Source organism: Lithobates pipiens, unplaced genomic scaffold (assembly GCF_037356315.1).
Source record: "Lithobates pipiens isolate NorthernLeopardFrog02 unplaced genomic scaffold, aLitPip1_a1.2 Scaffold_3, whole genome shotgun sequence".
Classification (NCBI taxonomy): domain Eukaryota; kingdom Metazoa; phylum Chordata; class Amphibia; order Anura; family Ranidae; genus Lithobates; species Lithobates pipiens.
In genome coordinates, this window is record NW_027507790.1 from 216,857,634 (window position 1) to 216,870,662 (window position 13,029).

Here is a 13,029-nt window from a genome sequence, read left to right on the forward strand (position 1 = left end):
ACTGCTCTTGATTTGACCTCTACTGACAGCCACAATTAATCATCAACTTACCGGCTTATCAAGATTTCACTACTAGTAAATGCGGAACTGTTTAAATACACAACTTTCCTTTCTCTGCACGGCTTGTCTAGTTGTGGCTGGAAAACTCCAAAGCAGAGCAGTTTCAGGTGACAGATTGTATAAAGGAAGAATGCATTCAAGGTTTACTTCCTTGTAAAGTATACTGCCCACCATAACACCCATACATCATTATACAATCCATAATGAAATGCACACCTAGAGTAGCATGTAAAATGCATGCAATGTTTAGGTAATTGTTATGCTAAGCAACGTCCAACAATGGTGTAATAAGCTATTAGACTCAGTATACGGCTTCAAACCCCGTGAGCGCCGTTACCAGGGGTGTGTGGAAGCAACTGGGCGGCACCGCAGCTGAACGAATCGTTACACCTGACAGGCAGGAGCCTGCTTGTCAGATTTACACACAATCCTGGTGGCTGCAGTCACCGAGAATGTGTGTAAACCCCCCAGCTGTCAGTCAGCCAAAACCCAAACAGAAAAAAAAAAAAATCAGCACAAGGGACATATGTTAGTCAGTAGGGTGTGCCCTTTCTGCCGATTCCACTTCTGTTACAGAAAATCCTTTTTCCATCCGTCGCCCCCAACCCCACCGTCATAATCTCCTGGTGTGACGGGGGTTAATACAACCAACATGCTATCACTGGTTCTTATCAATAAAGTGCGACTATACTCAGTGGCTCCATTCACAGAAGTCATACTACAGCTTCTAGGGATGAAACAGAATCTCAGAATGGAGGGGGCAGAGCTATCGATCATCCACCCATCATCCATTCTTAGGATCGCGGTTCATTCATAGAGGCTACAGTACGCCTCCCATGACTGAGGGCAGGCATAGTAGAGAGCCTGTGACAGCCCATTAGGTGTATTACCCCGGTGGCACCAGAAGATTATGGCGACGGGGGTGGAAATGGGCAGGATGGAGGAAGATTTTCACTAAGGCCCCATTCACACCTGAGCGTTTTGTAGCTTGAAGCCTAAAGTTCCAAAATGCTGGAGGGGGAAAAAAAATCTATTATTCTCAATGGAGATGGTTCACATCCCCACTCCAAGTCGCCTGAAGCCGAACGTCTGAAGCTCAAACAAGTTCTGGACCCTTTTTTTGTCGCTCAAATCGGGCAGATTTGGGAGTTTTCCTTCTTTTTACATTGGTGACCTTTTGCCCTGCACAAAATGGTGGCAAAAAACACAGCAAAATCACGATAAAAATCACACAATTTTCTGCCTGAAAACACTATGCTCAGGTGTGAATGGGGCCTAACAGAAGAGGAATGAGAACAAGCGACATATCCTACTGCTATGTCCCCAGTGCTGATTTTTCTGTTTGTGATTTGGGTGTAAGGGTGGGTTAATCATAACACTATACAAATATACTCAACATTTCATAAAACCACTGCTTCTCAAAATCGTATACATTTAGTCCCCTGCCCCCAGGGTCTGGACATTACCTTGCTTCTCAGGCTTCTGGCACCAGAGGACTTTGTGTGTACGGAACATGCGCAGACATGGCGTCTTCACAGTCTGGACCTTCAGGGAAATTACATTGCTGAAGAGGGGGCTTGTACAGTTGGTTGCTATGGATCTCAGGATTCCCGCCATTTTGGCTGGATGTCACTCTGGTCTCCCTGTCTGGCACGTTAGTCCTCCTGAAAGAAAATAAACAATGGCATTAACCCCCAAAAAAAAAAAATTTCACTTAAAGTGGAACTTTAGTCAGACAATTCAGTCCTGAGATCACCTCAGGCTGGCCCCTTTTGCAGATATAAAACATTATAAATCAGTGTCTATATTTTTTTAAATCCAGTAATACACTGCCTCGCCCTGCTCTGCACATGCTCAGTTGCTCTCCATCTTTAGGCACTGCCAGGTTTGTTTTTAATGGCCTTAAAGCAGAATTAAACCCTCCAAGACACAAGCGAATGTGACAGTTAGCATTCCAGAAATGTAACTGTTTTGAAACCCTTAAATTTGAGTTTCAAGGCCACCAAAACAGTTAGACAGTAAGTCTAGGTTCACGTCTATGCGGCTGCGCTTGATGTGTTTTCAGGCATGTTTTGCATTTTTAACCCCTGTTTTTTATGCATTTTTGCATGCAGTTTTCATGCATTTTGTGTTTTTTTTTTCTCTTTAAACGCGCTGTACATAGCTGGGTGCTAAGCCATGGGCCGGGAAGCTGACCGCTGTGTCATCAGCTGTCAGCGGTATTTCCCACGGACAACTAAATGGGGAAAAAAAAAAAAAAAAAAAAAAAAAAAAAAAAAAAAAGGCATGGATTTGGAGGGAACCCCCCACTGCAAAATAAAAACGCATGGGACCCCCCCAAAAATCCATACCAGACCCTTATCCGAGCAGTCTAGCAGGTCAGGAAAGGGAGGGGATGAGCGAGAGCCCCCCCCCCTCGTTCTGAACCATACCAGGCCGTATGCCCTCAACATGGGGGGATAGTGGCTCTGCCCCCGCTCCGAAGCACCTTGCCCACTTCTTGATGGGAACAAGGGCCTCTTCCCCACCACCCTAGTCTGTGATTGTGGGGGTCTGCGAGCTTATCAGAATCTGGAAGCCCACTTTAACAAAGGGGCCCCTGGATCCCACCCCCTCCTATGTGAATGAGTATGGGGTACATTGGGGTACCCCTACCCATTCAGGCTGGGTTCACACCATAGCGATGCGGGAACGCTGCAAATCCGCAGCGTTTTACTGCATCGCATGCCTCCCGCCGGCAGTTCACACTGCCCTATGCGGACTGCTGGGAGTGTCAATGAAATGTTAATGACACCCCCAGATCCGTCCGCATATCGCAGTGCGATCTGCACACTCGCACAGGAATCGGATCGCATGGTGTGAACACCCATGCGATCCGATTCTGCTGCGGACCAAAAAAAGGGTCCCGTGCGAGTTTGCGGCGGGAGCGATGCGAATTCAGCCATACTATCTGTATGGCTGAACTCGCATCGCACAGACAGATCGGATGTGATTTGCACTGCAGTGCGGTGCGAATCACATCCGGATCTCTCACCCGCAGCGGTGATGTGTTAAAAAACAAAAAACAAACCAAGAGATGTTTTTTGACAAGTCCTTTATTAAAAATGAAGTGTCCCCCATCGTAACGCCAATGGGTCTTCTTTCTCTGGTACCAATCTCTTCTCTGTCTGGTGCAGTCTTCTTTCTCGCTGCCACTTAACCGCAAAGAAAACCCCCCAGAAAAATGTTCTTCTAAACGCGGTCTTCCTCCGTTATGTTGTCTCCCGCTGTCTGCCTTTTCTTTTATAGCTATGGGGCATGGCTATCCGATGACATCACCCGGAGAACCGCCTCTTGTGACGCCACATGCTGACAATTATTTTTGGTTACATTTAGCTGTCAGTGGGGAACTGACAGCTGATGACTCATCGGTCGGTAAGAACGTGGTGGGCAGCTTCCCGGCCCGCTCCTTAGCAACTAGCTATATGCAAAAATAAGTTGCGCTTAAAAACAAATGTGAATAAAAATTAACAGGTGATAAAATCTATCCAATAAAGTGATATCCAACGTGACAGTATATATCTCAGTGCACCAAAGGAAAAGTGATGTACAGAAAGATGACTTCCACCTCTAATCCTACTGCCACTTACAGGATCCCTATTATTTCCTATTACGTGAATGCACAAGCGCTTTTGACTCTATAACCAGCCAGGGTCTTAAAATGGACACAGCAACAGCGTCTCCACCACCCAATGAGGGCACCATGAAACAGGATCCCAAAAAAGAAATAAAAGCTCTGGTCTGTGTATCAACCTTCAATATACAGTGTTTAAACTGAAAAATAAAAACTGCAAAACACATCAAAAATCGCATCACAAACACAACACTTGTATTTCTGGTGCGATGCCATCGCACACAAAATGGGGGAGTCCCTGAACCTTTCTAGAAATGCACAGATGTGAACGCGTACCATAGGAAACCATGTTAAATGGACTGTAGTGCATTTCTGCAAAACGCACTAAAAACCACATGAACCTAGGGTAAAGCTCCCTAAAACCCACAGAGTGTAATTAAAACTAGACAAGGGTGCCAACCCTTCACTGCTTTAACCCCTTCGTACCTAAGGCCTCATGTACACTGCTGCTGGTAAACGGACATTGAGGAGCAGTTGGGCGTTTTTTTTCAGCTGCCCCTGAATTCTCCTTTGTTATCTCATCAGTACATGTACATGTCTTTATAGTCATTTACAGACAGTTGAGTTCAGAAGCATTTTTTGGAATGCAAAAAAAATGGATTCAGGATGGATGTTCAGAGGCATTTGAAATGCCAAATGCCTGTAACAACCCATAAACATAGCGAAACGCGGTAACTCGCATTTAGCAGTGTTTCGCTGACAGAGGTTTTTCATTTTAACCAAAATTTTAGATGCCGGTTTCTAGCTGTCAAGGTAAATCATTCAGGAGAGGTTAAACAATGTCCCGTGTACATGAAGCCTAAGGGTAAAAAAAAAAAAAATCTTAAAGTGGATGTAAACACAACATAATCATTTTTTTTTTTGATGTCATAATGTAGAGTATACGATTTCCTATCATTTGAGCCCAGTTTTGCCACAAAGAGTTAATCCATCTCTGAGCAATCCTCTTTTATTGTTCAGTGAGATAAATCTTGACAAACAAAGAAAAACTTTGTCAAATCCTCCCCCTTGCTGTGAGTGACAGGTGATTTACATATCTCGTGCACTGGCCTAAGAGACATGCATTATTTTTTAATTCCCTCCCACTCCTTTCTTCCACACCTCAGCATGATTTGGCATGCTGAAGTCATGTGGGGACTTTTCTGGGTTTTGAATGGATGTTAGCGATCATAGCAGAAGTTCGGTGTAAGAAATAAATAGGAGAAAATGCATGTTGATTAGAGGTCGACCGATATGGGTTTTTCTCTGGCCGATGCCGATATTTAGAAATCATGGCGACCGATAGCTGATATATGATGCCGATTTTTTTGGGCCGATATGTTAGGCCGATTTTATTTTATTTATTTTTTTCCTTTTTTATTTTTTATTTTTTTTTTTTAATCCCCCTTGATCTAACACACCTTTCCCACTGGGGTGTTTTTCAGGCGCTTTTGGGCTAAAAATAGCGCCTGTAAAGTGCCTGCAGCATGGCTCCCCTGCAGTCTGTGTGAAAGACAGAGTGCTTTCACACTGAGGCGATGCGCTGGCAGGATCTTAAAAAAAAAAAAAAAGTCCTGCAAGCAGCACGTTTGGAGTGGTGTATACCGCTCCTCCACCACTCCTGCCCATTGATATGAATGGGCATCACTGCCGAAGCCCATGCAATGCGATTTGGCAGCAGTGCTTCATGGGCGCATTTAACCTCTTCCTTGGCCGTTAGCTGGGTTAGATGTGCCCCACTAGCAGCCAAATAGCACCGCTAAAATGATGGTAAAGAGCCGCTAAAACTTGCGTTTTACCATCAACGCCTCCCCGCTCCAGTGTGAAAGCCTTCATAAGTGATACAGAAAATTTCTTACATTTAAACATTTATTAAACAAAACAAACCTCCAATCAGTTTACTTGTATGTATGATTTAGATAAAAAAAAAAAAAAAAAAAAAAAAAAAAAAAACTATATATTAAATAAAAACAGGTAGTCAAAACTTTTGGACGAAAAAAAAAAAAATGGGCTAACTTTACTGTTTTTATTTTAATTTTATTTTTTAAATAGTGTATTTTTTTCCCCAAAAAATGCATTTGAAAGACCTCTGTGCAAATGCCGTGCAACATAAAATATTGCAACAACCGCTATTTTATTCCCTAGGATCTCTGCTAAAAAAATATATATAATTTTTGGGGGGTCTAAGTGATTTTCTGGCAGAAAATACTGGATTTTTACTTGTAAGCAACAAGTGTCAGAAAAGATTTAGTCTTTAAAGAGGAAGTAAACCCTGATGGGTTTACTTCCTCTTTTTTTCCCTGCAAAGGTAAAGCATCATGGACTACTATGCATCGCATAGTAGCCCATTATGTGTCACTTACCTGACACAGGAGCCAGCGAAGTCGCGCTGTCCCCTGTAGTCCGCCGCATCCATCTTGCTGGTGGCGTCTCGCAGCTCCGCCGCTGTCATTTGGCGAAGCGGCGATGACGTCACTTCCGCGCATGCGCACGGGAGTCGACAAATGCGGCAGCTCCATTTTTGGAACTGCCGCGTTCAGTGCGCCTGCGCGCCGCTGTCTACGGCGCATGCGCCGTAGACAGCGGTGCCCGTTTTCGGGCAAATATCTCCTAAACCATATAGGTTTAGGAGATATTGCTTGGACCTACAGGTAAGCCTTAATCTAGGCTTACCTGTAGGTCAAAGTGGTTTGTAAGGGTTTACAACCACTTTAAATGGTTAAACTGAGAACTTCTACACACAGAGATGACTTCATTCATTCAGAAGTGTAAACATTGTATCTTTCTGTTCTTTTCTTGGCAGCCTGCCCAGAGAGGAGGAAAACGTTTCTATGGCAACTTACACTGACTTCTATTACAGAAGTCATTTCAAAGTCCCGCTGCAGTTCTATATCGACTTTTTACCAGCACAATCGGCCGATGCCGATTAATTAAAAAACGGCAAATATCGGCCGATATATCGGTCGACCTCTAATGTTGATAAGGGGAGTGTAGAGGTGGGCAGGGAGTCTGACATCATGTCTCCACCCACTGAGCTCAAGACAACAGACCCACCCACAAAATCTGCAGTTTTTCAGGTTTCATAGCAGACAGAGGGGAGATATTTGACAGATAAGTATACATGCAGGAGGCATGTATATCCTTCTAGATAACCAATATTGCAGTAGTTTAGAAAGGATGAGAGTGGCTTTACATCCACTTTAATGCCCAAGCACAATTTTGAGTCTTTGACGTGAGCGGACTTTTTTTTCAGGTCGGCGGTGGAGGCGGGCGTCGCGTTTGGCAGAATGCATCCATTCTGGTCATCTGTGTTTTCTGTGCCTCTTCTGCTGCATTGTGGTTATTACCCCACCTGCAATCAGATCAGTTTACAAGTCATTGGGGGCAGATCTGATTGGAATAAAACCTTGCCTCTATCAGGATCGTTACCTCCAAAGAGGCAGCCAAGAACAAGGCATGGCAAGTCAGGAAAAGATCAGCTGCAGGGAGACCACACGAACACTGGTGACTAGTCCCCTTTGCCATCTGTGTGCTATTTTTGGGCACAGCTTCCAGTGTAGAAGTCTTCTTTAACAGCAATAACGATATAATGTATCTTGTCCTCATGAGCAAAGTTGTTGCCATACTGAAAATGCACTTAGAAAACATTGGTCTGTTCTTAACAGACTATTTACATGACTGCTCCTAAATTATATATTACGCATAAAGAAACCTTTGTTGACGTAGAACTATAGGCAAAAGAAATTTGCATTTTGTACAGAGTACTGGAGGGTTATAAACCCTGTTGGTTCTTTTTTTTGCCATTTGTGCCCGATTGGGGTGATTTAACCTTCACTTCCTGCCCCATAGCCAAAACATGAAGTGAGAGGAAATCCCTGCAAATGAAGGGAAGCCATCGGGGACCCCCCAGGCCACTATAACCAATGTCCCCGTTGGAGGATTTCCCCAAGGGACAACCCAAAACTTGGGGATTTCCTTTTACTTTTTAATGATAATAGTAAACAGGACAAATAGAGAGGATTAATCTCCCTAACCAGGGCACAGACAGTAATAAAAACCTGACATCTGTTCTAACCCATCTCCACTCTATCCAACACTAAAGAAAAAAGTTTTGCCTTTAGTTATACTTTAAAGGAACAAGAAATATACCTTTTCCCTGCACTGACTAAAAACCTGTGTTCAGGAGAGTCAACATGGTTGTAAACCTCAGACAAGAGCTGCACGATCCTGACCAAAATGAGAATCACGATTTTTTTTGCTAAACAAAAAAAAAAAAACCCCCACACGATTCCCACTGCATAAAATCTTTCACATTATACAAAATAAAGGCACTTTCACCCCTTTCTGCCCAGGACAATTTTGAGCTTTCAGTACTGTCGCACTTTGACAATTGTGCGGTCATACAGCACTGTACCCAAACTAAAAAAAAAAAAAATTTAATTTTCTTCCCACAAATAGAGCTTTCATTTGGTGTTATTTGATCACCTCTGCGGTTTTTATTTTTTGCTAAACTAAAAAAGTTTTCTTTGTTTCCGTTATAAAATATTGTTTTCTCTTTCGCTAATGGGCACTGATGAGGCGGCACCGATGGGCACTGATAAGATGGCACTGACTAGGAGGCATTGATATGCAGCACTAATGGGCACGTACTGACAGGTGTTAATTCTGGGCACTGATTGGCACTGTGCTGGACACTGATCGGTACTTTATTGGGCACTGGCAGGGGGTTATGATGGGGCACCGATTGGAAGCTTATGGGTACAATTGATGGGGGCTGTGCTGATAACCAGTGTGCTGATTATTAGCAAAGACTATATGGTGGTGGAATTTTCACAGGTTTTTGCAAATTCAATTATTATTTGCTGATGCGAAAAATGGTCCGATCCGTGACTGATTCCAGGAACGGTCTGATCCGTGAGTTTTTTGATCCTTTCCACCCCTAACCAATACGCTAACATCTTCCAACAACAACAAAATGGAACTACCACTATTTTATATTCTAGACTGTCTGCTTTTCAGACAATATATAATATTAATATTTTTTCTTTGGGGGGTGGGGGGTGAGACGTAGAATGATTATTATTATTTTTTTTTTTTTTAAACATACGTGCAAAAAATGCAAAAACAGCTCTAGCAGCAAAGAGTTAAACTATTGCCTAGGAAATTTTGGGTACTAACGTGTGACCGTTTTAGAAGCTTGTGCACTTTTAAGCCTTAAAGTGACAGTCAAGTCTTGTTTAAAATAATCATGTTCTACTTACCTCCTCTGTGTAGTGGATTTGCACAGAGCAGCCCGGATCCTCCTCTTCTCTGGTCCCTCTCTCCTGTTGAATGCCCCCACAGTAAGCAGCTTGCCATGGGGGAACCAGACCCGAGCCACAGCTCTCTGTGTCCATTCAGACACGGAGCCCCGACCCGACCCCTCTGATTGGCCAACTGACTATGACTGACAGCCGCGGGAGCCAATGGTGCCGCTGCTGTGTCTCAGCCAATCAGGAGGAGAGTGCCAGATGGTCGAGGGACTCGTAGACATCTCTGGACAGAGATGGGGCTCAGGTAAGTATTAGGGAGGCTGCTATACACAGATGTTTTTTTTATTATAGTGCATAGATTGCATAAAAAAAATGTAAAAAAAAAAAAAAAAACACTTTTGCCTTTACAACTCCTTCAACGTGTTTGGTTTCTATACACTAATGACTCGTCATAACCTCAGCTGTTAAATTAACAAACTGGTTAATATATAAAATTAAGTGTATTTTTTTTTTTTTTTTTTTTTTTTTTTTTTTTTTTTTCGGAAAATAAGGGTATGATAAACATGTGCACTAATATGCAACATGAAAGATTGCAACTGTCTCCAAATTATCCAGGGTCCCCATTTTCAGAAAATATATAATGTTTAGTAGGGGTGCTATGGATCGTCACCGATTCGTGATCTGAACGGGTCACCCTGTTCGGATCAGCACACGCCGCGATCCACAGAGCGCTCCGCGGCCTCAGGAAAGGCTGCGTCTTCTGCCTAGCTCCGGAGCGGCGGCCATCTTTGTACGTCCGGTGGCCGTTTACAATGTGATCGCTCCGTCAAATGACGTAGCGATCACTTGTAAAGACGCCCGGTTTCTCTCTCCCCTCTGTGTACTGATTTGTACAGTGGAGGGGATAGATCGGATGGAACCAGCACTGTGGGCTGGATCTGTAGTGCCCACAGCGCTGCTCTGTGACAATTGCAGTCACAGTCATCCCTCCATACTCTGCAATGCCCAGCCAAACTCTGCAATATTCGGTAATACCCAGCTAATGTTACAGCGGGGGGGGGAAGACGACGTGGATATTACAGCGGGGGGGGGAAGACGACGTGGATATTACAGCGGGGGGGGGGGGGGACGACGACGTGGATATTACAGCGGGGGGGGGGGGGGAGACGACGTGGATATTACAGCGGGGGGGGGGAGACGACGTGGATATTACAGCGGGGGGGGGGGGGGAGACGACGTGGATATTACAGCGGGGGGGACGTGGATATTACAGCGGGGGGGACGTGGATATTACAGGGGGGGGGGGGGGGGGAAGACGACGTGGATATTACAGGGGGGGGGAAGACGACGTGGATATTACAGGGGGGGGGAAGACGACGTGGATATTACAGGGGGGGGGGAAGACGACGTGGATATTACAGGGGGGGGGGAAGACGACGTGGATATTACAGGGGGGGGAAGACGACGTGGATATTACAGGGGGGGGGGGGGAAGACGACGTGGATATTACAGCGGGGGGGGGGAGACGACGTGGATATTAAAGCGGGGGGGGGAGACGATGTGGATATTACAGCGGGGGGGACGTGGATATTACAGGGGGGGGGGGGGGAAGACGACGTGGATATTACAGGGGGGGGAAGACGACGTGGATATTACAGGGGGGGGGAAGACGACGTGGATATTACAGGGGGGGGGGAAGACGACGTGGATATTACAGGGGGGGGGGGAAGACGACGTGGATATTACAGGGGGGGGGGAAGACGACGTGGATATTACAGGGGGGGGGGGAAGACGACGTGGATATTACGGGGGGGGGGGAGACGACGTGGATATTACAGGGGGGGGGGGGGGAAGACGACGTGGATATTACAGGGGGGGGGGGAAGACGACGTGGATATTACAGGGGGGGGGGGGAAGACGACGTGGATATTACAGGGGGGGGGGGAGACGACGTGGATATTACAGCGGGGGGGGGGAGACGACGTGGATATTACAGCGGGGGGGGGGGAGACGACGTAGATATTACAGCGGGGGGGGAAGACGACGTGGATATTACAGCGGGGGGGGAGACGACGTGGATATTACAGCGGGGGGGGGGGAGACGACGTGGATATTACAGCGGGGGGGGGGGGGAGACGACGTGGATATTACAGCGGGGGGGGGGGGAGACGACGTGGATATTACAGCGGGGGGCGGGGAGACGACGTGGATATTACAGCGGGGGGCGGGAGACGACGTGGATATTACAGCGGGGGGCGGGAGACGACGTGGATATTACAGCGGGGGGCGGGAGACGACGTGGATATTACAGCGGGGGGCGGGAGACGACGTGGATATTACAGCGGGGGGCGGGGAGACGACGTGGATATTACAGCGGGGGGCGGGAGACGACGTGGATATTACAGCGGGGGGCGGGAGACGACGTGGATATTACAGCGGGGGGCGGGAGACGACGTGGATATTACAGCGGGGGGCGGGAGACGACGTGGATATTACAGCGGGGGGCGGGGAGACGACGTGGATATTACAGCGGGGGGCGGGAGACGACGTGGATATTACAGCGGGGGGCGGGAGACGACGTGGATATTACAGCGGGGGGCGGGAGACGACGTGGATATTACAGCGGGGGGCGGGAGACGACGTGGATATTACAGCGGGGGGCGGGAGACGACGTGGATATTACAGCGGGGGGCGGGAGACGACGTGGATATTACAGCGGGGGGGGGGGGACGTGGATATTACAGCGGGGGGGGGGGGGGGGAGACGACGTGGATATTACAGCGGGGGGGGGGAGACGACGTGGATATTACAGCGGGGGGGGGAGACGACGTGGATATTACAGCGGGGGGGGGAGACGACGTGGATATTACAGCGGGGGGGGGGGGGAGACGACGTGGATATTACAGCGGGGGGGGGAGACGACGTGGATATTACAGCGGGGGGGGGGAGACGACGTGGATATTACAGCGGGGGGGGGGAGACGACGTGGATATTACAGCGGGGGGGGGGGAGACGACGTGGATATTACAGCGGGGGGGGGGGAGACGACGTGGATATTGGATATTACAGCGGGGGGGGGGAGACGACGTGGATATTACAGCGGGGGGGGAGACGACGTGGATATTACAGCGGGGGGGGGAGACGACGTGGATATTACAGCGGGGGGGAAGACGACGTGGATATTACAGCGGGGGGGGGGAGACGACGTGGATATTACAGCGGGGGGGGGAGACGACGTGGATATTACAGCGGGGGGGGGAGACGACGTGGATATTACAGCGGGGGGGGGAGACGACGTGGATATTACAGCGGGGGGGGGGGAGACGACGTGGATATTACAGCGGGGGGGGAGACGACGTGGATATTACAGCGGGGGGGGGGGGAGACGACGTGGATATTACAGCGGGGGGGGGGAGACGACGTGGATATTACAGCGGGGGGGGGGAAGACGACGTGGATATTACAGCGGGGGGGGGGAGACGACGTGGATATTACAGCGGGGGGGGGGAGACGACGTGGATATTACAGCGGGGGGGGGGGGGGGGAGACGACGTGGATATTGGATATTACAGCGGGGGGGGGGAGACGACGTGGATATTACAGCGGGGGGGGAGACGACGTGGATATTACAGCGGGGGGGGGAGACGACGTGGATATTACAGCGGGGGGGGAAGACGACGTGGATATTACAGCGGGGGGGGGGAGACGACGTGGATATTACAGCGGGGGGGGGGAGACGACGTGGATATTACAGCGGGGGGGGAGACGACGTGGATATTACAGCGGGGGGGGGGAGACGACGTGGATATTACAGCGGGGGGGGGGGAGACGACGTGGATATTGGATATTACAGCGGGGGGGAGACGACGTGGATATTACAGCGGGGGGGGGAGACGACGTGGATATTACAGCGGGGGGGGGGGGAGACGACGTAGATATTACAGCGGGGGGGGGGGGGGGAGACGACGTGGATATTACAGCGGGGGGGGGGGGAGACGACGTGGATATTACAGCGGGGGGGGGAGACGACGTGGATATTACAGCGGGGGGGGGAGACGACGTGGA

At 48.3% G+C, this 13,029-nt stretch overlaps 1 protein-coding gene across 1 annotated transcript in view; it reads right to left on the minus strand.

Annotated features, from left to right (window-relative positions):
• Positions 1-13,029, minus strand: part of NNT (nicotinamide nucleotide transhydrogenase) — a 189,878-nt gene that overhangs the window by 159,501 nt on the left and 17,348 nt on the right. Inside the window, exon 2 of the mRNA XM_077462775.1 lies at positions 1,527-1,724. Coding sequence (XP_077318901.1) covers positions 1,527-1,677 — 151 coding nt within the window. The 5' untranslated portion in view covers positions 1,678-1,724. The remainder of the gene's footprint in view (positions 1-1,526; positions 1,725-13,029) is intronic.